The following is a 27,047-nucleotide window of genomic DNA, read 5'->3' on the forward strand; positions in this document are numbered from 1 at the left end:
TATAACATTTAGTTGTGTAGGTACAGTTTGTAAAAAAAAAGGTACCATACATATTACACTTATATTTATGGTTAATTCGGTGTTTATCACTAATAGCGTATGAAGGGTACAGGGAAAAAAAAGAAAAATCACTTTTTTAAGTTTAAGAATACAAATTTAAAATTGATGTTTAATAGATGTTAAAAAATCAATAGTTAAAACAAATGTTATGACACCAAGATCGCCATTTTGAAAAAGTGATTGTTCTGGTTTTCCCCTGTATCTTTCATATTACAATGGTACATTTTTTTTTTAAGAATATTAATTTACACATTGTTCCAGGAAAACGTTTAGTACATAAAGCTAGGTTTGTTAGGTTTGCAAAATAATTGGCATTCAGTCACAAATAAAAATTGTATTCTATCATTAACGGGACAAGACTGTAATAATATGTAAAACATAATTTCGATGCCTTAATAATGTCAAGTGCAGACTTAAACTTTTCTTTTTAAGAAAGTGTTCAATTGCTTAAGTTTGGGTTATACAATTTTGAGCGTATGAATTCTGTTTTTTTTTTTAAATAAAAATAGTTTTCGAGCTTTCTAGTCGTAAACGTTTAACTTAAACTAATTCGGTAAAACAACAATTAAATAATAAATTTGGTCGAACATTCGAAGCACCAATCAAATTTGCATAAATAAATAATAATCAATAAATATTACCTTTAATTATTATAATAATTATGTATAGAATTGTTATTTTTATTAAGATAACAACAATTATTATAATAATTAAAAAATACTCAAGTTTTAATAATTCTTTAGACATTTTAAATTAGTGCTTTGAATTGAGAAATCTTTCAAATGATTTTTTTTTTGGTGGAAATGAAGATTGCGAAAGGCATTACACTTAGTCGAGTTCTTTTTGGTTTAGGCGTACTAACAATACATATGTAGGTCTAACACTAACGAAATATAATAAATGTAATCACTAATCTATGTTGATATATCACTTATAACTGAACATCAGCGTCTAATTTATATATTCCAGTTTAATGTTATAATAATAATATATGTATTTATAAATATAGACTTTATAATATAGTTTCAACAAATACAGTCCGCGCGCTAGACTCTTTGAATAATTGTACCCGGAATAGACATTGTGCGGCGCCGTCGTCGTTGTCAAAGTTGTCTGTCGTAACAAAACGCCGAGTTGTCCTGTCCGCCGTCGTCTCGCGTGTACGGCGGACCCCGGCCGGCGTCCATGTTGGCCATGTTGACGTTTTGGTCGATCGCGGACGGCGGCGGCGGCGGCTGTCGGTTATCGGCACTATTATTGTTGTTGTTGTTGATTAGCTGACGGTCGACCGGCGTCGGCAGCGTCGCGGTAAACGGCAACCCGCCGTCTGCTGCGACTTTGTCCGGTCGGCCGCCGCCGCCGCCGTCGTCGTCTACGTCCGACGGTTTCCACTTCATGGACTTCCATTGTCCCGAGTTGGCGCTGCTCGGCCTCCGCGTCACCGACATGAGCACCGCCGGCTGTCCGTAACCCGATTCCAGGTCGGCCAACTTGCGCTTCGTCACCGGCCTGAACGTCCGCTTCGACAAGTTGACGAACGAATTTCTTCTGCCAAACGGCACTCCGCCCGTGCTCGACTTACGCCTGTGTTGCACGCTGCTTGAAAGAAAGAAAAAAAAAACAGAGTTAGTGTCATTAAAATATGTGTTGGTGTACACCTGGAAAACGATAGGGTGCCAAGAACGGTATTAACATAACACCTACGTATAGCCACTTACTACTGCCGTTATTATGCAAAGGCGGCGACCATAATAAACCGGTAGAATGATTGTTCGAAGGAATAAGTGAATCGCTAAACTCGCAGAAAGGTCCACATTTTCTAGTTGTTCGTGAGAGACAAAAATTAAATGTTGACATGACAATTTGACGTTTGCACAGTCGGTTTTGACTCCCTTCTGCAGTAAATGCTGTATTTACACGTGCTCAGTACAAAGTGATAATAAAATCGTAACTGATAAATACGGACAAGTCCCGTTTTTGCAGTTAGCGATTTAAGTATTCGACTAGGTAAATCCAAAGAGATTTATTTAGTTTTGAGAGTTGAAAACTGGAGAAAGATGGTTCAAGATAATAACATAGGACGAAAACTTTTTTAAAATATCAGAGTCTTAATGTAAATAAAGATATTTGTTAAAAACTGAGTAAAACGTAAAAATCAATAATTAGCCAATTAAAAGGAGGTCCAGGAGACGATCGCGGATCGCTTCAGAGTTCAGTCTACAGGCAGCAGCGGAGCGAACAACACGTGAGTCGTGACCAGCACACAAGATAGTCCTGAAAATGAAAGTCTTCCGAAACGTTGGCGAAGCCAATTTGTAAAAATAGGTCTAACTGTAAACCGTGTAAATATTGCAAACAAGCCCCGTATAAACTTTAATCAATTTGTAAGATAATAACTGTACACTACTTAAACATCATTGATTAAATACGATCTGTATTTAATCATGTCTTATGTGAAATTTCAAAACAAAAAAAACAGTAAATATTTCAAATAATTTTGAACAAATAAAATTGGCTTAGTGCACATTAATTATACTTTTAAACTTTTTGTCATTCTAAGTCATCAGATGTAAAATTTTCATTTAGTAATAACTATTACTTATTTTTTGTTTTGGCACTCATGTGCGTAGCCCGTAATTCCTGATATCAATTCCTCATTTTTTTTTCACTAGTTATTTTAGTTTTTATCGAGGGACAACAGATCTTATTGGACAATTCGAATATGTATGGTAAATGGTAATAACAGCTGAACCAGCGAATTGTTTTTCAACTGGGGTTTTCGTTTGTTGGGAAAGTGAAAAAAAAAATGTATCACATTTAATTTTAACCCACGATTTATACAGCTCGATTGAAATTATAACTGTTATAACTGCTAGTTTATGATAGTTTATATGCAAATTCAATTTAAAATTGTTCCTTTAGAGCTTGTTATATAAACCCTATCATATTAGGTTGGGTTCGACAAGAAGTATTTATAGAAGACCCATTCACCTCGGCTACACTTGACTAGCTTTGTCGACAAATCGGCATGGTCTTATGGGCATTTTGTGGAAATGAAAGTTCGAAGGTTATAATATATGCTATGGTTCTTGGTAATGTTTATTTTTCTCCTTTGATATCACCAAAGTCAAACGTGGAAGCGAGTGGTTGTTTGGATATGTGTATATATATAGTTATCTGTTCTGTGACTTCAAAAGCAAACGTTGGGACGGTCCAAAACTAATAACTGTCCAAATAATTTTCCATTAACTGGAACGATATTTTCATTAAACGTTCGACCGTGTAGATTAAAAGAGCATACTGTACATCCGTCTTGACATATCACTCTTAATGGTAAGTTTAAACCGTTTGTTACATGTCAATATAATCCCACTATAATACACTATGATGCGGTCGAATAAACAAACGCAGAACTAGTAAAGTGTCAGGTAATAACAACATGTTCAATTAAAAAGGTTCGACTGCGTTGTTAATCCTTTGAATGTGACACATATATTTAATAGTGTAATAACGATTAAGCACTGAGAATAGCTTAAAGCCCCTTTTTTTAAATACCTTTCTTAAGGTAAGAAACGCACACAATTTTGGAGGTCGAAGTACATCTAAGCCCTCAAACAAATTGTATACTTGTAATATTTACAATTAAAAATGTATAAAATATTTGTACGCAGCATAGGTTGGCTAATTAGTTTTTTTTAGTTTCGCTAAGAAGCAGGCGCGGATTCAGGATGTCTGATTGGGGGAGGGGGGCATGAAATAAAATCAATAGAGATTATTAGGGTTTACTATGTTAACATTTTTTTATAAAGTTAAATATAGTATTATTACTATATATTATGTATACCTATAATAATTTTCACCAGTCTCTTTTTTTTTGAGATTTGGGGAGCCCTTACTCCCATGCCTCCCCCCCTTGTATCCGCGCCTGCTAAGAAGCTATTGTTTTTATTTATTTCTATTTTTTTTTCGATATTTGTGCCTACACCCTCAATATTTTAGTCTAATGGCCCGACTTCTTCATGTAGCAAGTCTATAGAACAGTTATGTATAGAAAAATATACCAAGAGCTTATAAATTATAAGGCCAAAAATAAAAATAAATTACCCACCCCCTCCCCTTTTAGATCAAGATAGAAATCCTAAAAGAATTCACATTTTTCATCTTAAATTTTACGGCACGCTATAATTTTTTTTGTAAAACCAAATTATTTATATTCGTATGGTAAATAATTTGTACTATCTACAGTTTTGCGTCGAAACGTTTAGTGAAAAGCGATTTTATTACTTTCTGTTGTGATATTCTTATAAACTCGTGACTTCTACGACTTTACTGTGCTGGCTTTTTTCTGTTAGAAATGTATAGCATTATATTTATCAGTGATTTTATAAACCACAACGGGCGATTTTTCATTAACCCGGCATACACGTATTTATACTAATTATGATTTACAGTCGACAATTTCCACCTGTGTTACTCGTTATTGAAGCGCATTATAGGCTGTTACACGTGAAAATGTTGATATGTTTTTCTTTGACATAACAACGGGTCGCTTAAATAATAAAACACATCGCTCTCCCTATAACAATAAAAAATATGTGTCGGCGTTGGCCCCATTCACGGCCAATATATCATTATTGTCCTCATTAGGTGTATATAGGATAGGTGCAAATATGAAATACATTTCGGCTGTCCCCCTTGCCACTGTGCATTCGGAGGGCTCTAAATGGGGTGCGTCGGGACGGGGTGGGAACGTGTTACATTTAATTTCCATTAGTGTGGGCAACGCTGTTAGGTTTAACGCGCCAAACCCGGCCATTACCCACATGCGTTCGGGGACTTCTGCAAAGTCAAACAATTAGCCTTTGTAATTAAATACGTGTGTGCGTGCGTGCTTCTTCCAAAGTATATTTATGCGATGAGTTCTGTTTTGGGATTTTCAAAAAGTTCAACTCGACGCGCAAAGTTTAATCTCCCTCGGGCTGCGTACACCGTATGCTGCTGCTGCTGCTGCTGAGTAGGTACGACTGGCAGCTGTTTGTCAAATTAAAACCAACAAGTAAGAAAACCCCGCGCCGCTCCATTTTATTAGAAATTCCTCTTGGATTTACTGTCCGCACTTACTGCATGATGCCCAAGGCTTCGTTGATCTTTTCCCTCTGCAAGCTGTACTTGTCATCGCTCAGGTTCGAGCACATCGACGTCTTCCGACTCCTCACTTGATCCGGATCCTTGTCCTCTTCCAATATTTCCGGCAAGAACATCATCTGTTGTGCCTCGGGAACCCTGTACATAACGGTCAAGTAGAGGGGGCCAATCAAGCAATAAACAGTAGGTATAGAGTTATTACGACATGTCGTGCACCGATCCTCTGTGCGTCTTCTTTTTGTAGTGAGCAGAAGCACTAGTGTACGGCAACGTCAAGTCGAACTCGTTGAAGTAAACGTCTTTGACCAACGGCGGAGTGATCCTGGTAAGGAAGTCCACGGCCAAAAATGATACCTGAATCGATCGGAAAAGCACATTATTATTTTTTGGATGAAAAGTACAAAAGCAATCGCAGACCCAGACAATTGTATAATGTCTACTACATTATTTATAAGTGTCTCAGCACAATTATATCATGCTATAATTCAGCCCTTAGTCCCTGATCTGTGCAAAAGCTTTAGTGTATTTTAATTGTCAGCATTGATTGCTACCTATTTTACCTTGGTGTGTCTGTCGATAAGCCAATTCAACTCAAAGTCTTCTTCGTCGTCGCCAAATGGATTAATCAATTGCTCGGCTACCTAGAAATTTAAAGTCGTTTAATATGCCGTCGATAATATTACAGTCAAGTCACAAATCATAGGATTTAAAGTAAAAAAAAGGTGAATTGAGCTCAAAATACAATACTTTTTTGTTGAAAGCCAAAACAGGTCTCACAAATGTCTTATGAAATTAATAATTTTATGTTTTATCACTCAAAATACATAAAGCCTAAAGCACGTTGTTCATTCCACATTTTATTTAAGGGTTTCTTTGATTTTTTAAGCTAACGTTTTATGTAACACCAATCGTATTATTACTCAAACCGATCAACCTGTCCGTTTACCTTAAGTCTTCGTTTTCTCTGTGGCACTCGTTGGTTTAATTTTCTATACACAAATTATATAGGTACAATATAATACATTGTACACTGCACAGTATTTACAATGTATTTGTATTAACTCTGCGTGAGGAGGAACTAGATTAGATTAATCATTCATAATTACAATATAATATCATTAGCATTTCTTTTAATGTTATTACAAAATTATTACCGGCCACCTATATTTAGCACAACAGCTATTAAACAATTAAAAAACCTCTTTCGTTGGTCCTTGGTGCAAATGCATTATCAACGATAGTATGTTGAATATTTAAAATTGTCATAATATTATGTAATCTAACATGCACCCTTTGTATACCACGCGGATGCCTTGGTCTACTTAATATATTATGCATGCAACTCTTTTGACGTCCGTGTAAACACGAGCCATTTAATTAATTTTGTTATTATAAACAATTGATCGCTAACGCGATTGGACTTATGAATCGACGATTCGGTAATACTAGTTATAATATTTTCAATGCAACTGATCAATAAGATTTGACGAATCACGGTATTGCAGTCGCTGTCGCCTATTATAGAGTTGAATAGTATACCTGTATTAATTAAAATTAAAGTTTAATAAGTTTGTCGGCCTTTCATGGCGCAAAAACAAAAAAATATATATATATATGCAACCCAGTTCCTCCGTGGAAATCTCAAAAAAAACCTTTGGCGTCTTTTACCTTGAACGATTATACCCATTCGGTTTCGCCAAATCAATACACATTTTCACATTGATGCGCGCCCACAGAGATGTGTCGTGACAGTGCACAATTTTTGCATTCAATCGTTTTCGCACAAACACAATAATGTTATGATACGTTTACCGCCCCGCCGAGCATACGTTGGTCACGGTAATAATTATATGTTTGCGAACCCTGAGGTCTCGTGTATAACACAAAAAGGTCTATTTTAGTCACTTCCTTTTGTTGATCCTCATCTTTCAATGATTTTCAAAGGCAGTTGATCGTACGGTGATTAATCAGCGTTATGTATTGACGGCCACTAGTTTCAGATTGAGATTTACACGCTGAAGGCTATAAAATATTTTAGTGGGCATTTTTTAATATATACACCCGGAAAGAACGACACTGTTTTCACATGGGGTCGTGCGGTACTCTGACCGTCTCGGCCGGAATTTTACGCTATTTATACAATTAATTTTGGTCCCTAATATTTGTATTGTCCCTGTAAAATGTGATCATATGCTGTAAGTATGAGTAGTGGTTACTAAAAAAAAAAAAAAAAATGATTTACTTTCAACAGTCCCATGAAAAACAGGAATTGCACTATGGTGAACACCGGCACGTAGACGTCGTATTCGGTTTGCAATTGTTTGCTGGACCCTTGCACGTACTGTCTTCCCACGATGGCCGCAATGAAAAACGAGTAAGTCGCTATCGTGACGACCTTTGTGTGTATGGAAAAGATACGCATAAGTATGGAACCCTTGTGCGTGTGTGTGTGTGTGGTGGTGGCGAAGTGTCGCGTCCTGGAAACGCATTTTTTTATTTATTTTCTTTTAACGACATTACCTGCGTGTACGCCAACGGTATGCTGATCCAATCGTAGCTCCACAAAAGGCCGCACTTCGATCTGAACTCGTTGAACTCCTGAAATGTGACAAGACGTGCCCGTCAACAAATAGACATCACGGACAACCCGTTTTTGTGTGTCGTTAGGTCGGGTTAACCTATGTTTTTTAGAGGATTAACGAAGAAGTTGACGTACAAAAGCTGTTGAGCTTTTAATTTTTCGAGTGCGAAAAAATAGTACCCTTAGAGTACACGTATGTAAAATAGTGGGAATGTAAAGTCCTATGGGTTTTCGCAGTGTTAACCGAAATAATTTACCTTATGATTAAATTACGCAATAGCTACCCGTCGTTAATACTTCTACTGCCGTTTGTGTGATTTATTCAAATTTTAGCTATATAAATGATATATTATTATATTATATTCCGTATGTTGTCTATTACAACTGAATCATTGTACTTATATGTACCTATACCAAATGATAACTTTGCTACTTAAAGATTATTTTGGTTAACATTTTGGTTACTGATTACGATTATTATTAATAAGTATTTGTATGGTTCAACGGTCTCGGATTTTTTTTTAATTATTCAACTAAAAGTACAGTTCTAATAACTTCAAATAACTTTTAATGAATTTTAACAAAAAAATAAACTTTTTTTTTTATAACAGACTGTTTATGTTGTCTTGTCAACAATGTCGAAATAAACCGAATATACATGGTTAAATATTTTATTTTTTGATCTATACACCTATCACCATAATGATTAGTATTAAAATGAAACCTGACCCATAATATTATACTATGTATTTATGTGAAATTTTCAAAAAAGTAAAAAAAAATTTATTTCTATTAGTTTTTTAATATGCGATAATTTTGGAAATTCGAGGTTTTTCGTAGGAAAACTTTTGTAATTTATATTTAAGACTTACGGATTATTTATGGATTGCGGCGACAAAAAGGTAAATAGGATATAGATTATAGTTTTTGGTTTTTAGTATGTTGTACACCATGATATTCGGTATAGAATCTATGCTATAAACAGTATCGATTTTGTTTTTAATGATTTCAATTCGTTTTAATATTTCTGTACTTAGGTAATACAATTGTTATCGTGAAATTGTCTACTTAATTCTTTATTTCGTGGTTAAAAAATTTGTTTTGCATGAAACTTGGTCGTTTTTAATAGTAGGTAATTATTTGATAAATATAGATGTGGAAAGAAGAAAAGTGTTTTTTTAAATAAATACATGTGATATGAGACAAATATATGAGTACAAATACATGATTTTTGTGAAGATTTTCGAAATTGTACATCAATTATAAAATGTAACTCAATACATACTTAATACTATAGAATCGAGTATTATTTTACTCAATTTAAATGTATGTAAATAGTCTCATAATAATTTTGTACAACTCTTTTTTAGACTTCGTTAATCGTTTAACTATTTTCCTTGTGGTTTCCACAACAAGACATATATAGATAAAATTAGAACGGTAATTATTATTATTGTTGTAGGTTTATTCGGGAATGCACACTATCGGAATTGAACATTAGACTTGACAGTTGCGGAACACAATACACAGTCTGGTATGTTAACGGTTTTGCTTGAAGTTTGTTCGACAGGATTTGTATTCTTAAGGCGCCCCCCAAGCCTATTCAAATTCAATGATACTGGTTAGTTTAGTTTTCGTCGTGCAAGAAAAATGTAGGCTATTATTTATTATTATCGTGTTTGTATATATTTTTTATATTAACGTTGGGCTGGTCGGCCGGTGCATGTATGTAAGCAGGATACTTGTTTTGCCGTTGCTTTTAGTGCTTAGTAGAGCGTTATCGCGTGTATCGCCGTAAACACCGCTCGGCGCAAAAATAAAAAATGTGTGTTAGCCGTAAGAAAATGAAACTCGTTCTTTTTTATTTATTTTATTCCATCTTATCCGCATCGCATAATAAAATCTATTTGATTAAAAGCGAAGGATTTACAGTCTGGCCGCAGACAGCCCGGTATAATGTCTCAATATTATGTCGCTTTGCTCGAGTTCGTTGAGGTCACATATTGGACCTGGCCGGGTCCTAAATTCTCATCTGCTTGTATTTTTCAAAACAATTACAAACACTGGGGGCTCACCTCCATTATGAGTTTCATCCCTTGTGGGTCATCGATCCTGTTGGCCTTTTTGGCTTCTTTCAGCACGTGAGTGAACCAAGTGCACGGTATCCAATAAGTGTTGAACTCGATGTTGGGAAGCGATTGGAATATTTGCAGTTCGTCCGCCGTCATGAAACCTGTACAGGAAAAACTCACAATATTATAATGGGTAAATTATATGGGCGAATCCACTCCAAATCCACCCAAGCCGGTTTGTAAAAAAAATAATATTAATACTATTGTTATTCTAATTAGAGAAAAGCAAAAAAAGTGATTTTTTAATTAAAAATATGTGGTTTTATTTTAATTAAATTAAATAAATAATTGTGTTTTAAATTTCGAAGTCTTGGTTTTTTCCATTTTCTGCGTTGGCTAACATTTTTAAAAATATGGTTTTTTTTAATATTAATCGAGCAATCGGCCTGGTCGATTTGACATGGATTGTCCCACGCACTACCGCTACGACAGGCCACCACTGGCCAACCGAGCTAACCAGAATCGACCACGTGCTCCAGGGTTGGGAAACGTTTTTTGACGGATGAGCTGATGGATCGCAATACCATTATCAGGGTGAGAATCAGATATCTCATTAACGACCTCCGTATCATCCGGCCATGGTCGTCGTTGCCGTCAATGTACAACGATACCGTGTGCATAGCTCTGGAACAAGTACAAAAATCACATTGCATATTATACATATTACACAAAAAACTAAATCGAAGTACATAAAGGTAAAATAAATAAGTCCATCTTTCAAAAATTATGTAAAGAGTTTTCAGTGTTTAAATGTTTTCAATTTTTTTTTTTTGAAAAACAAACTTATCACATTTCTTTTACACTTGTAAGTACATAATAATAGACCGTATACATTATAATAGGCTTACTTGTCTGGCCAAGGAATAGCCAGGTACTGCTTCCACCATCGTTTGGCCACGTACGTGACATAAAAGCCCAAGATGAACGACAACGGCAACTGAGTGATGAAAGCGTCACAGTATCTGACCATTTTTTCAAATACTCTGTGAAAACGCCGCTTTTAATTATTAATAGAAACAACAATAATAACGTTAACCATTTACATTTTTTTATCATTAAGGCAGCACCGGCACGTCGAGGAGAGAAACATAAATACCTAAGACCGGGAAGTTCATAGTGCATTCAGGCGCTAGACTTAACTCTTTGGATTTGTTGTGAGCAATTGTGTAAAAAAGACACTTTTGTAATATATTGTATTCAAATACATATTATACAAACAAATTCGTTCACAATCTATTTATAGTAATTTCAAAAAAGTGACTTAGAACAAATACAAATACCTACTTTTTTTGTAATCTCATTTAAAAAATTAAAAAAAAATTAAAATGCTTCTAAATAAATAAATTTGTTGAATATATGCCTCATATTTTAGTTGATTTACTAAAGGTACAATACAGTAACCCGGGGTTCAGAAAAGGTTAATGATGAACACATAACAATATATGTGTGGGTGTATCATAATTTTGTATACGTTTGAAATTTTAATAGTATTTTGCAAACAGATGTTTGTTTGCATAGTTCGGGCCGATGTAATAAAACAAAAAAGAAAAGTAAACAAACGCGGAACATATTTACATAATTCGTAATAAAAACGGTAATTTCAAAGTTTTTTAAACATTTTTATTTTTATTTGAAAAATGACACCGACAATTTGACGAACGAGAAATTGTTTCGGGTTAATACTTAGATGCTTCCCGAATTGAAATAGATTTCCAGAAACTTACGGTGAACTATATCAACAGCACCAAGCCGTTAATTGTGTTCATTAACGATATTTTAATTGTCATCACTCAAAAGTCGATGATGTTTTAAATCCTACGCCACAGCAACACCAGTCAAAAGCTTCATGATAAATTACACGGGCCAAAATACAAAGGGCTATATATTTTTAATGATGATGAGCTGTTGTATACTTCATACTTCCAACATTCATGGTAATAATTATTTGTTGTTGTTTTTTTTTTTTTTTTAGAAAGAGTTAAGTATGTTGTAATTATTACCTCTACATACTAGACGTATCTGTCTAACGAAAAAAGCAGAAAATTGTGATTATTTACGAAATGTTCGACACTTATAATTACATATTGGCTTTGCCAACGTTAAAAAAACCTTTCATCTTCCATTTTCAGGGCGATATTACTGTGCTGAGTTCGATGTTACTCGTTAACAATTTTAAACAAATATTGATCTAAATAACTTTTTTTTCTAAGTTTGGTATTTTCATTTTTCAAAAAGGTTTCGTTCAAAAGTATAGCCCATTGCGCTTTACGTTTCTTAAGAATAGTAACTGTTATTTATGATTGTATCAAACATCACTATTTTAATACTGAACGTTAAATATTTTTATCACGTGGATGAGAGTAGTAACTCACAAAACCATTTGCATTTGAACTTTATCAAACACACGAGCCGATTCGACTTGGGATACTTTATCGATTGGTAATACCTTTTTTGTTTGTCATAAATCATAATGTATTTCGTAGGTTTTTTATCGTATTACAAAGCAAGCAGTCAGATAGTCAGAAATCAGAATTATATTTACCGAAAGTACATAAAAGTTAATCGACCGACGACCGTAATATTTTATTGAGTTTATGTTGTAGGTATATACAAATAAGCTAGTAAGCCTTTTTGTGTAAACAACCGCTTATCCTGTATTATCTTAAAAATCAATAAAGTACTATATATGTAGACTGTAATAATATAGGTAAGTATTCGAAATGATAAAATGTACAGCCGAGGAAAAACTCAGCTTTATGTTTATTGTAAGCCTGTTCCGCAGTACTCGAGAATTTTTATTATTATTTTATAAATCACTATAATTATACTTTATATCATTTAGTGAGGAAATTTTACCGGTACGCATGAGTTAATTTTTTTATTACATTGAACATTTTTTTTATTTTTAAAAGGTTATAAATTATATAGTGTATACATAATACAATAAACAAATTACTTGTTGTGTCTAAAAAGTTATGTAATCTAAATATGTGTGATATGGTATATTTACATTAAAAATTGAATTTAACAAATCATTTATAAGCTGTTAATTTAAATCGGAATGTTAATATAAACTTAGATATTATTTCATTTCTAAAAAAATTATTGTGGATAAGAAGTAACCCATATATTTCCTGTACTAGTTTCGCCTCCTGAGGGCACCCTGTAAAAAACATAATCTTTAGGTTGGTTCAAAAAATTTTTTTTTTATAAATTTTGGCAAATGTTGCAAATGTTTTAAGTGTTAAAGACGATGATGTTTTGATGTTAACATACAATTTTGCACAACGACAACCGTTTCACGATAATAACTAATTTTGACAGTTAAACGGCAGGTTAATGAAATTCACGACTTTTCAGAGATTTTTCGGTTAAATATTTTGCATCATAAAAGTTGGCATTGGTATATTTTATGACATGTGAAAGTTAACAGAAAATTACCTAAAACAAATTTACATTCTCTACGTCGTGATGTATTCCGAACAATAATATATTTAACCTAACCTAATGTATTATCTGTATGTATAGTTGTAGCTAATTGAAATATATGACACTAGTCTGGGAAACATCGAATGCAATATATATTGTCTTTGTTGCCAAAAACCAATACAACTCTAAGAATTGGTTCGACAGAACCCAATTAGTGTTTATTAGGTAAATTACACCTTGTAACCGATAAGTTTGCTTAGGTCTAAATCGTTTCCAGATATTTTCGGTTTGTCCAATGCCAATGTCGCATTGTACACAATACACAGTTTAAATGCGACAATCGTATAATATAATGCAATCGATGTGTTGTATTATGTTGAAAATTGACACTAGAATAATATTTGATGGATGATGGATGTGAGAACAGACATGGTTCGAACATTTTCGTTTTACCAAAAGTGAATGACTACTAAGCACTTAGCCTTTTTTGTTTTACTCCATTATGCTCGAGACAAGGACGCCAAACGCATTAATATTAATTATAGTTTATGGTTTTTAGCAGTGTTACATACTTTTTCTACCACATATTTCTTTGCAGAGAAAACTATACCAAATTTGATTGTAATTAAATTGTCATTGTACTTTTACATACATAATTACGTCAACAAAAAAGTTATTGAATCTGTTATGATTCAATCGCTGCATAATATAGTTTTCTTTGCTGACAACAATGTTGCTTACTTAACGACTAACATATTTACGGTTACACATTTTGTAATCATCAAATCGTAACCATGGTTACAATCATCAATTTCTTTTAAATCACCATTAAGCATTATTACATGTATTACACGTTGATTGACTTAATATTTAGCGTTATACCGAATATAATATGAATGGTTAAATGCTTTAAAATAACGATAGTAAGAGATTGCTATTTAAAAATAAAGTAATTGGAAATCATAAATACGACTAAGTTATTATTATAAAAATACCATAATAATATGATTACTTTGCCCAACAATGATTACATTATTCTAATATTATGATTTCCCAGCACCACCTGACAGTGTTTGTAAAGTCATCGATCAATTGCTGAAAAATCAAACCACCTCTCCCAGAAATAATTGGTATTATGGATATTTTTCAAGCAAATTTTATTTTTTTTTCACACAACTATGTGAAGTTTTGAAACAACTTTGGGGAAATGTTTGTGTACCGCGCGTTATAAGATGTTGTGGAAGTAAGACAGCTGTCGTATTATAGTTTGTTACTGTCACACATTAATCATGCGCCACGGCTTATTATTAAAATGCATGCACTATACATAAATAATACAAATAAATATTAATTACCAAACGAATTCAATAATACTAAATGCTAATAAGATAATCTTTGATCAACATAGTCAATTGGTACGGGTGCCTATATAATTGTGCTTATAATATATTAATATATTATAGTATGTTCTCCGTAAATGAATAATTACTATCATTCAATTTCAATGTATAGTGTAAAACAAAGTGGCTTCTTAATATTTCGGATGTAAGTGTATAGATATTAATAAATAAAATACAAAATATAACAGTTGTTCGACCCGCCGTAACGATTCAAGTAACAAGTTATCTGGATTGAATAGGATGGATGTAGATATTTACGTATACATCCATTCATATGCAAATATAATTAAATTAAATTATATATATATATATATATATATATATATATATATATATTAAGCATTTGTGAATTATATTATTATCACAAATACACCAGATGCCTTACGCGTATTCGGATATTATGTTACAGATAAAATAACCATAGCAAAATCATAATGGGAGCTTAAAACTTGTTTTTTTATCGTGTGATTTACATATAACTGGTAAATGAAAAAAACACACTATAAATTATATTATAGGCGTGTGCGCTGTTTCGTGGCGACAGTAAATCTGATGAACCCGAATAACCTCAGATTCTGAATACATTTTTCCATGCGATTGTTCTCGTTTAACGTTATAAATTTATATTATAATAGACAAATACTTGTGCTATAACATTATATTGTTTCTTAATAGCTGTTTCCCTTACACGCGTTTATTGCAACTGAACGGCCACACCGAAGTGTACATCAATTCTGGGCTCTAAAAACATTAGATGACAAATACATGTATATGGATCATACACCAAGGACAGCTCATCTATCAAACCGAAGTCTGTTAACGGCTAATGGTAATTTTCATTTTTATTAAGCATAAATATATCGATAAATAAGAGGGTTGAATAACTGATTTCATTTAAAATATTATAATCTCTCGAAAAACATTTTTTTTTTAAATAGGGATCACTGTTCTTAGTGATCTTTTCCCGCTTGATCCACATTCATCCTAATAGGATGTATTATGGATGTGACGATTGCGTTTATAGCCATAACAGGGTTTGGCTTAAATTATTACTTTACACGATTAAATTACCAAACTAATCTTGGTTAAATAATGCGTTAATATGTTTTGATGTTTATTTAAAATGAATTACTAATCATGATTACCTTTGTCATCGTTAATCATTGAATTGTAATCATAGTAATAAAGATTTTTAGTTAAGGAGTAAGAGTACAGTAATTATAGGTTATTAAAAGGTAAAATCATTAAAAAAAAAAATAGGCATTTATATACTGAATTGTAGAACATGAGTAAATTTCAAATGATAATATACACAACTTTAATTTTTTTAATTTTCAAAAAGGTATAGCCTCCAAATAGCTTGAACCTACTGAATAATTGATTTGACTTATAAACACTGGAATAGTGCTTTGGGACGTATATATTGCGTACCTTGCGACTATTCACTAGGGGACCATAAGTGTTATATGATTGCATTTAGTGCAGTGTACGGTATGAGTATAGGTATTAGGTACATTAAAGTTGCATTGAAAAAATAAATAACTACGATTACGAGCGTAGTGAAAAATAATTTAAATATGTTCTGGATCTTAGAAAAAACACGAAAACCAATTTCGTTGTAATGGAAAATTGACGATTCTTTATAATACTTGTATAATGTATATATATATATATTATGTGTCACGGTATTGACATATCTGGGAAATGTAAAAATATACATTTATACCGTTAAAACTGGATTTACGAACGCTATTTGCATGGAACCCCGCACATGTCATCGACATAAGTCCGAGCAACATCCAGTTTTTTTATTATTATAGTATTATGTCGAGTTGAACGCATTAATCGGTCGTCGGCGCAGCTGTGGGACTAGGAAGCATTCCACTGCGACGATTACAATTTTCTTTGGAAAACCGTATTGTTTTCGAGCACATCAACCAATACCAATGCAGTTATCTCGAACTATAATAAAAACTGAATACTAATTTAATACTTTAAAACGCAGAACCAAAAGGCACAGCGTATTATTCAATTTACATTATACACAATAGAACAACTCGAATTGATGGCTGATGCTTTTTGACACTGAGACCTGTGATCAGGGATCCTATACAATCAAGTTTAACATTGATAATTCAAAAAATTGATTTCAAAAAAAGTTAAAAGAAATTTTACAATATTTTTTGTATGATACAAATCTTCAGTGCAAAACAACCGTGGACGTACTATGCAGCTAAGACAGCACAAAGAAAGTTCAAGGAGATCTCGTGGTTATCACTTAACAGACAACCCTGAACCCACGTAGATGATATTAATTTCACATCGTCTTAGACGAGAACAATTTATATTTTATATACAGTAGATTTGTGGTTGCGGTATTTAAAACAAATAGTAGCCTACTATAGTTCTACACTTCTATCTATTCAATGTAATATGTCAACAAAAACTAGATACGACAGAGAAAAATATTTAACTTTATTTAACCACATCGAAATCCAATTGTAAACAGCATAATAATGTCATATTGAAAAATTGTGTAAACAATTAAAAAAAAACACCGTGCCAATATGTACAAACAAAGCTGTACGAATTCAAAACTCATTACCAATATTCTTATCAATTATTACTTTTTATTTTACACAATCTTCGAGATTATGATGTAATGGAACTTTTCTATTACGCACTCATTAAATTCGTACAATACAATTACTAACAAGTAAGGTAATTGTTACTAATAGAATTAGTTTTGGTGATAAGTATCCATGAAGTATATTTTGCAACATACAAACTTACCGATGTTTAAAACCCGTCCAATAAAAACGTCTACGAATAATTTGTTGGTAGCGAAGCAGCTTGCAAAGCTGAGAAAATGTTGTTTTTTACTGCGTTGACTTTTTGTTTTTGTAACTACTTCTTTGTACAGAAATCACTAACGAGTGATGTATTATGTGTGTACAACGGGCGTGTTTTTTTTTTCTAGCAGTTTTTATTCAAATTTAGTACTTTAACAAAATTTTTTTTATACTTTCGTTGTGCGTCAGAGTTAGACAAGAATGAAGTAATTGTGAGAAAAAAACAAGAAGACGAGTCCACACGAACAAATGAATCTCACTTGATAATCGTCTACTAGCCGAATAGAATACCAAAGTAAACAACAATAAGGGATGTGGCCGTGGTCTTAGCCGAAACCCCGTTTCAAGTCGACGTGCCCATTACCTAAGCGACTTCCGATTCATTCTAATTAGAAGAGCGTCTCCTTAAGATGGCGGACGGAATATGATTACCCGAGAATCACTAAGCTAAAAACACTAAAAATATTATTCTCACAGTGACCTATAGATCACAGAAATGTTGAAAACATATTTATCTAAATGATGATTACGATTAATCATTAATTTATTTGTAGTTAGTTTACAAAAAACAAATTATTTTATTTTTAACTAAACGTAGTTACGGTTAGTAAATAGTTTACCATTTTTGTTTATGTATAAACATAGGCTAATATATACCTTTCCCCCCCTCCCTCTTTCTAGCGAAACACAATCTGATATAGCAAAATATCAACGTGAACTTACTTAAAAAATCCCATCGTTTAATTCGGTTGGAAGGTCTACAAAATAACAAACTTACAATTCTAAAAATAACATTTATTTGAAAGCAGAAAGACTAATATGAAATGATTTTTAAAAAAAAGTAAAAGTTTTGGATTACTTAAGGGTATTAGAGATATTATTTTAATAACAAAAAAAAAACACTTGCAAGTTTTTAGTTAATTTGAAAAAAAAATGGCAATAAAATAATATAAAGGGACTCTATACTAAAATTTTTAATGATTTTCAAATCCCCGTAGTACATCTTATAAAACTGTGATTACATTTTTACTTTTTTAATCTATTTTACGCTAACATCAAGTTCTTTTTCTGTTGGATTTTCAGATCTCAAATCTAAGAACCATACAAAAATAAATGTCATGTCTTCTCTAGGAAATCTCTAAAAATGTACACGCTTTCTAAGTTTTATTCAGTAAAAGTTTACTTAAAGATTTGAACTATATTTTCCGCAATAATCACAGTGTAGTTTAATTAAAAAAATTGGGATTATGTACAATATTCTTGATATTATTTTTTTTATTTTCATAGAGTTGGTTGAAATCTTTTTAAACTTTTATAATAATTAATCAACAATAATAATTTTAAAAAAATCACTATATATTAAACTATTAGTTCAATAAGTTTGATTTTAATAAAAAAAATCTAAATATCAAAGGTATTTTTTTTTATTTGAATTATTTTCTTTAAACACAAGCGATGTATCTCAAATGCGAAACTTTACCAGTCCTACCCTTCCCGAAATACAATCGGGACGATTAGAAACCAGGATAATTTATTACGATATGATTTATATTGCTTTGGAATTTACTATTTAGATTACTCAATTGACATCTAAGAATTGATTTTCGATGAAATAGCAACAAACGTGAATATAATACAGAAAACGTTTTTTTTTCTCTCTCGAAAAGACCCTTATATTTAAATACCTATTTACTGTCGTATTATTTTGCTTTATGATATAATATATTTGATACTATGTGTGTTTATAAAAGCGTCTACCCTTTTGCCAGTGCAAAGCTTTACAAAACCTCGCTCGCATACGGTCGAGTACGCTATACACGGGCAATAAATTGATTCAAGTTGAAAAATAATGTACTTGTTGCTGTTGTGTCGTGTGAACACATAACGGTCGGTGATTTATTGCCGCCAACGGAGCTGATGAAATGCTAGAAGCAATAAAATATAAACAATATACATTTAAAAAAAAAATAAACAAATGCACGAGCTCTTGTAATATAGTGTTGTGTGTGTATTTTTTTGAAAAAGTAACGTGACCTTTTCGTAGAAAATTGTCGAACGGTATAATGTTTCAAGAATTTATACCCCCTTTAGCTATATTAAAGGAGAAACATCTGATGTTGACGTTAACAGAAACATTGAGACTTATGTACTGTAACTGGCACATTCGGCGCCCCGTTATACCACTCGCCCAAATGTTAAGAAGTGGCAGACACACACGAACCGGCGACTGAACTTCTTAATTATTTGTGCAATTAGCCATCTGTACATAATCGGTTTAAATGATACATTAGTTGTTCGAGGGCGTCCGCCTTGAACCTTGGTCCAGGAGAACGCTTTAGGGACCCAGGTAGAAGTGTAATATATATTATTGTGGTGGTCCTTATGTTTTTTTAAATTCCGCATTGGATACTTTCAATAGGTTCTAAAGAGGAATAAATAGCTCCAAACATTTTCAGATTTTTATTTCATCCGCTGAGTTTCCTGAGTATAATAAAAAGTAAAATAAGAAAAAACAAAAAAATATTAATTTTAACTCGTCACCCACCACAAGAGAGTTTAAATGGGATTTATCATAGGGTTTCGACACTTGTGCACAAAATAATGCATATATTTTTTACCTCCACCATAGTTTAAGCTAAAACTTTGATGCATTTACAGCTTAGAGTCAACTAAACACGTAAACTATACCCAAAAATACAAACCTGTCAAAATCATGGCAAAGTAAGGAAATTTAACGGAAAATGGGTGTTTTGCTATTTAGTGTACTTATGGGATGTCGCTTTGGCCAGAAACTTAATAATAGAGCTGAGTGTATCATAACTTTTGGTATGAGGAAAACATAAAAAAACATTTTTTTGGGTTGTGACGTATAATGTGGAGATGAGATACTGATAAGAGATTATTTATAAGCAACTCATCTGTTTAGCGATGAGAATAAGTAAGAGATTATCTCTTAGAGATAACTGATAAGAAAGCTGCTCAAAACGATCAATGATTTAAACTCACTTACTTACTTTACTGAGAAAAATGACAAAAACTAAATATATAATAAATAATATAATATAATATATATAATATATCATAATAAAATTAATAAATGATAAATATTAGTTATTTTTTTAATAGGTATAAGTAGAGTTTCATATTTTGTAATTGTTTTTTAATATCTGAGATCCTTAACTACTTGGCCCTTTTCTAAAACTGTACTGCCTGTCCAGAAAGTCTGATTGCTGCGTCTATCATAATTACATACTATCTACTAATGTCTACGTCACATGAACCTACATTGTGTCAATCCCCACCGCATGGCCGAGTCAATCGTAAAACAAAATTAAAATCGCTATTAAAAATATAATATAAATAATATTATGTATGTATAATCGTAGTGCCTGATCAGTTTAGAACATGTGTATTTGCATAACGGCACTCAGATGAGTTTGTACTTGTATGCGAATATACATATCAACAGCAGACAAGCCGACAAGTGTTGTTTGACCGACCGAACCGGCTAATAAATGTGTAAGCGATATAACGTGCTATAGTAGTATCCATAAAATGTAGTGCCTATAATATAGGAGATACCACATGTGTATATTAATAGTAGCCTTGTCCTCACCCTTTGTTGGGCCACCCACTTAAGTTCGAACAAACGGCATACAAACGTTTAAAAGCGAAAAACGTCATGTGTTTACGTCTTACGAATTTCCAAAAATTACCATATTCCATTCCATATTCAATGGACACGTCTAAACTTTTCTACAATATATGCGTTTATACACAGTGTTTTATTGTTTAGGTAATTATTGAGATAATAGAAAATTTGTTTAAAACGTGAAACTAAAAAAAAAATTAAAATTAACTTCTCGAAGACAAATAAGGGTAAAGCAGGTTTGTGTAAACAGTTTCTTAATTTAGTAATGAGGTAACAATACAAATTATAGATCCTGCCCAACGCAATTAAACATTTTTAAAACTGTTGGTAACCTTTTTTATATTATTTTTATTTAAAAAAAAAATCTGAAGCCATATTAAAAACTATGTGTTTATAACTAAAATGTTTTAACCAAAAGAATCGTTTTGGTAAATTTTTGGTTTTCAAGTATATACATTTTACCGAATTTCTAACTGCGAGCGCTTATAAAATAACCTGTCGACAATTTTGATAAAGCATTTTTGTTTAAATGTTCCATACGTCAAATCAGCAATGTTAACTTACATTGTCATTTTACTATGACATCAGCTGACCAGGTGACCTTCCACAAGCATGTTTTTTTATAGCACCTGTTACGAAACGACTTTTGTATATTTGATACAATATTACAATCGTTTTGACTTTAGGAAATAATATATAACTTGTAGTTGTCACAATACTCTACATTGTTTTGGTTTGATATCACTTCTAAAATAATAGATTTGTTTTACAGCTTTGATTTTATTATTTAAATTTATCAAAAAATATTAAAAATATTCAGCGAAACTATACAATGAGAACCCAAATTCTTTGAACTATAAATAGATAATAGCTTTACTTCAACCGAAGCAAGTCTATAAACTTTATTCGTGCCCCCCTCCCCCTGACATGTATGGCTTAAGATAGGACTTTTGATTTGTCGTTTCGGGATTGCTTATTTTATAGTTTGGTTAGACGACACTATAAAACTGTTTATTTCCTAAACAGAATGCCAATTTGTGTTATTCTTTGTAGAAAATACATGCAACTTAATGGAACTCGTTTTTATTGGTTATTAAGTCTTATTAGTTATTGCTTATTATTTAAGCATACGCGCGGTTTTTCATTTAAACAATTTGCAAATTGTTTGTTAGAATTATTACTTTTAACCAAAACATAAGACATTTTGTTTGCATCATACATGTATATGTAAATTGTATGTTCACTACAAAATTGTGTACTTAACGCATATGTGTTACGTATTTCATGTTTGTTACTTTAGATGGAACTAAAACGTCAACACTTAATAATGTGCTAAATAATATTTAATATTTGCTTAAATATGCAGGTGTAATGTGGCATTGCGTTAATCGACTACAAAATTTCATTTTAAGTGTATAGTAATAAATGAATTTGGAGTTTTTATGATTTTTGTAAATGCATATTATTGAGTTAGATATTAAACTGTGGGATCATTTTTAAAGATTAACGGTCCATAACAATCATAATATTGAAGTTCTAGTTTTTTCAATAAAATTTATATTTTATCTACTCGAAGATCTGATTAAATATATTTAGGCTTTGGCAATACTTAGTATATACTATATACTTAATATGAAATCAAAGCTAGAAATATAAATTGTACGGTGTGTACAAGTGAGCATCCTAGCTACCTAGTTTAATTAACAAGAGCTCAATATTTTAGTAATTATGCACAAATATGTGGAATATTTGACTAGCTGCATCTCTAACTATTAAACATTCTATACATTACTAGTAGCTTAATTAAATAACTACGATTTCACAGAAACATCGTGTAATATAATAAGTAATTGTTATTTTGTACAGTTTGTTTTATAAATTATATATTATATAAATTGTAATCGCATTGCAAAACTAACTGGTGAGATGGAAATATTTAAAAGTAATATTTTAAATACATTTGTTCGGTATTGAATAGAAATTTTACTGAATACTTTTAATACATATATATTATTAATTATAAATTTAGTTTTAGTTCATCTTTAAAAACCATTTACGTGTAACTCCTAGTTTATCATGTTTGTGTATTATTATCATATTTATTATTCATGATTTGTACATGTTTTTTTTACAGCTTATTTTCAAAATAAAAATTTAAAAAAAAAGTTACAATAAGGGCCACCCAAAAAGAAAATTATCAACAAAAATCGGAGAAAACAAATGACATTTAATACAGTGTCAATGAAGTGCAAAATTAAACAGAGCTAGCGTAGTATATAATTAGAACATGTTGTGGATTGAGTTTAGTAAGGTCTAGCTGGACACAAGCCTTTAGAACTTATTAAAACCGACTGTGGAGGATGACTTTCAAAAAATGCGTTTGGACGAAAAGTTATTTAGATCGTAAAATGAAATTTAAATTGTTACATAAAAATATTGTTGTTTATGTCAGTATACAGGCAACATTTTTTTATTTTAATATCTTTTGTAATTTAATTCCAAAGTAATCAGTTACGTTCAACACCGTTTTGAATAAATATCTGTTATTTCAAGTTTCAACCAAACTTTTAGTTGAGAAACTTTAACTTTAGATGACTCTACTAAATATTTGGCCGCAAGAACTATAATTATTTATAAAGTCAACTATATGTTTACATTATTATTATACAACGTAAACAATTTGGCTGAAGTTTGCAGTATTAACCATAGTAAATTTGTCCAATGTATAATAAATGCTGTACAATTCCAGTTTCTCAATTATTTCTCGGTTTACGCGTTGTATTACATTTTAATTGATAATAAATAAACGTGTAAAGCGCGTTTTTGGAATGTCACCTTCGAGTCAACAGGCGTTGGTCGCTCACCGATCATAATCGAGCGTTTTATAATGATAATAAAAATAAAAATATAAATTAGTTATTATTAATATCGTTTTTCATTAGATTGTCGGTAGAGCTGCATTCTACTGTTTAGTTCTGCAGACTGCAGTAGAGTATAATAAAACGGGAGACTTATCGGCATCCTTATCACGGGTAACCCCGGAGAAGTATAAAAATATTACGCTGCCTACAATATTGTTATAGTGGTAGTACACCAATAAAATACCTTTACAATAGTAATGGAATCATTAGCCATAAAACGACAACCGCTGTATTTATATATTATTATTATTATGGAGATTTCGAAGGATATTATAACACAGCCGAACACACACTGTACCTATATATATATATGTATAAAAGTAAAGAAACAATGCAGAAAGATAACTCGTTTCGAACAATAAAATTACATTTCTATTATAATATTATGCGTTCGTTTAGGACTTTGCCGGGCCGCATAAAAACCGTTCATTAAACGCTGTTTCCCTTTTTATTTTTTGGTCGACCATAACAAACGTTGCGACATCGGCTAACGCGTTATTATAATAAACGCCAGACGCCTAGGTCAATGGACGAATTTGACAGCGACTTGTCCGATTTCGATCAAGTCAGATTGTTATCCGAAACAAATTAAAAAAAAAATTCATGTAACAAATAATCTTATCCGACCGAGACGACGTTGCGTCGTCTGGCGTTAATATCTCTTTCGCTACCGCCCCTTTCCCTCACTATAGGTCTGGTTGCTCGTGTCGGTCTAATTAATGAAAAATTGTACATTATAATTGTATAAGTATGCATTCGCCAAAATGAACTCTCCGTTTTTCAAAAGCTTTCAACTTTTAGAAACCCGTCTGGTTAGTGTACAATTCCGATCTGTTGTCGTTGCAATTGGATTAGTATCAGTCGCATCAGTCATTCACCTACGAATGTGGATTTTGAGTTAAAGATGGCATTGTAAGTATTAATAAATTATGTTAATCCTTTTGCAAATAAAATTATTCAAAGATCATTTATAAGAGTCCCTGGCAAACATAGTTCGTTATCAATCGGCTAAAACTGATATTTTGAAATGATAAAATTACAAATTTTTTTTTTCAACTATAAAACGTTTTATGCCAACCGATGCTGGATATAGTATAACATTTTAATATGCAATTCGGTATAGTAATATTTCAATTTTAATATACTTTTATATCTCGCGTTACTATGAGTAACATGTACCATAAAAATGCAATTATAAATAACAAACTATATATATTCCTAAAGTATCACACAGAAAGAAACAGAAAACGTATTTATCTTCTAATCCATATTACAACGTAGTGTATTGTTAACTTAAACAGATAAATTTATTTAAGTCACATGTACATTATTTTATAATTAAATAAGCCTACTGTTTAACTGTCGAAACTTAGGTTTGATTAGATCTTTAGGAGTTATTAAACCTAAAAATGATTAAGTCACTTTCAAATAAACAGTTCGATGCAAATCTATAAAATTTGCGAAAATATGTTACATACAAGAAAGTTACATGCAAATAAATTACAGGAAATAATGTATGTTTATAATCATGTTATTAAGTTGTTTTGTGTTATCCTATAGTGAAAAAAATTAGTGATTAAAGATTTTTAGTTATGCTATAAAATGTAGTATAGGTAAGGTACAGGTAGTATAGGTAGTATAGGTACTAGGTAACTATTAAAATGTTTAATTTTCAGTCAATACTTTACAGTAGTTTTTTAAAGTCTTTTTACATTTCTAAAACGGAAAAAGTTTTAAAATATACAGCGACAAGATTTTATAGTTGAGACTATATTAAATGAATAGCTGATTTTTCAACTAAACTTTATTTTTGGTAGGATTGCACTATTTGATATGTTACTTTTTCCAATTTAAGAGAAAATACAATTATTAAGTAGGCTAATAGGCTTTCATATTAGCGCAACCAAAGCTCGATAATGAAAGCACCCAATTATACCATATTTGCCACTTTATGTAATAACTATTTTAAAACATATTGGTATAATTACATCATAATTGACAAAAAGTAACAGGAATTTGGCCACCATACCACAGATTTATAAGTAGAGACTTTAGAAGTGAATTTTTTAAAACATATTTTTTTGAAAACAGTAGGTTTACATGCTGCTGGAAAGCGAGTTGTCGTGGAAAAAATAATAGGTCGTTTCTGGCGACGACCGGTGTCGCCTTTCTTAAATATATATATTAGAAGTCGGAGGGGCTTACTGTTTTTGCGGGTCGGTGAAAGTGTTGCGGTACAAGGCGCTGAGGGTGCCAAAGGCTATCATGAACAACATCAACTCTCTGTACAGCACCTGGTACAGACTGCCTCGCCACAGGAACAACAACTTGGTGAACCCTCCGCTGCTGGAGGACGCCACCTTCGACTGGTAGCTGACCGTCATGACGATTTGCCGTGTGTTTCGTGCCCGTTACAATGTATTAATTATTGGCTATCTCTTCAAGCCTCAGGGCATGTCATCTGCTGCGATGAACGTGTCTTCTCCGGATTAGCAGCCCATGTTTGTTGGGCTTAACACGCGTGTAAATGTACCGTCGGTTAAGGCGAGTTACGAAGCGCGACTGCGACGGCGATCGACGATCGATACGGGTACATACTGTTATTGTTATGGTAATGATAAATGATAAATGATAAATGATTATTGTTTTATGCGAAAAACACAACACACGCGACCGCGTTCGCCGACTGAGCCGCGCCGGTACGCTGACACTTGTTGGATTTTTCGCGCGTTTCTCCCCCTTTTCCTAGAGTTTACATGTATAAGTACCATAGGTACGGCCTATCAGTAGGTGTATAAGTAGTAATAATAAATAAATAAATCACACGGGCGGCCAAACAAAACGCGGTGGAAAACTGGATAGGGGAAAAAAACAA

General features: G+C 32.2%; 1 protein-coding gene across 2 annotated transcripts; it reads right to left on the reverse strand.

Moving 5' to 3' along the window:
* Positions 1-27,047, reverse strand: LOC126833020 (bestrophin-4-like). Of its 2 annotated transcripts, none has more exons than XM_050564128.1 (10): positions 26,378-27,047; positions 10,767-10,901; positions 10,376-10,542; positions 9,862-10,019; positions 7,726-7,803; positions 7,448-7,600; positions 5,766-5,846; positions 5,408-5,559; positions 5,182-5,343; positions 1-1,656 (listed from the first exon to the last, which is right to left on the reverse strand). In XM_050564128.1, the coding sequence occupies exons 1-10, from the start codon at positions 26,554-26,556 to the stop codon at positions 1,164-1,166; spliced, it is 1,758 nt and encodes a 585-aa protein (XP_050420085.1). In that variant the 5' UTR covers positions 26,557-27,047; the 3' UTR covers positions 1-1,163. The 2 variants fall into 2 exon arrangements, with proteins under 2 accessions (XP_050420085.1, XP_050420092.1); XM_050564135.1 differs by lacking the exon at positions 26,378-27,047 and adding an exon at positions 10,962-11,099.

The sequence above is a fragment of the Adelges cooleyi genome, unplaced genomic scaffold, assembly GCF_023614345.1.
Source record: "Adelges cooleyi isolate 19-005CV unplaced genomic scaffold, UGA_ACOO_1.1 ACOO_flye_CR_arks_rails_tigmint_CR_PRNA_1, whole genome shotgun sequence".
In the NCBI taxonomy this organism is placed as follows: Eukaryota; Metazoa; Arthropoda; class Insecta; order Hemiptera; family Adelgidae; genus Adelges; species Adelges cooleyi.

Bases quoted from the DNA above. Each gene is read 5' to 3' on its own strand.
- LOC126833020 (XM_050564128.1), bottom strand. From the start codon at position 26,556: ATGACGGTCAGCTACCAGTCGAAGGTGGCGTCCTCCAGCAGCGGAGGG. The intron at 5,847-7,447 runs GTAAATCATTTT...TTAAATTTCTAG, and splicing joins TTTTCATGGGACTGTTGAAA to GTAGCCGAGCAATTGATTAA. The intron at 5,560-5,765 runs GTAAAATAGGTA...CGATCGATTCAG, and splicing joins TTATCGACAGACACACCAAG to GTATCATTTTTGGCCGTGGA.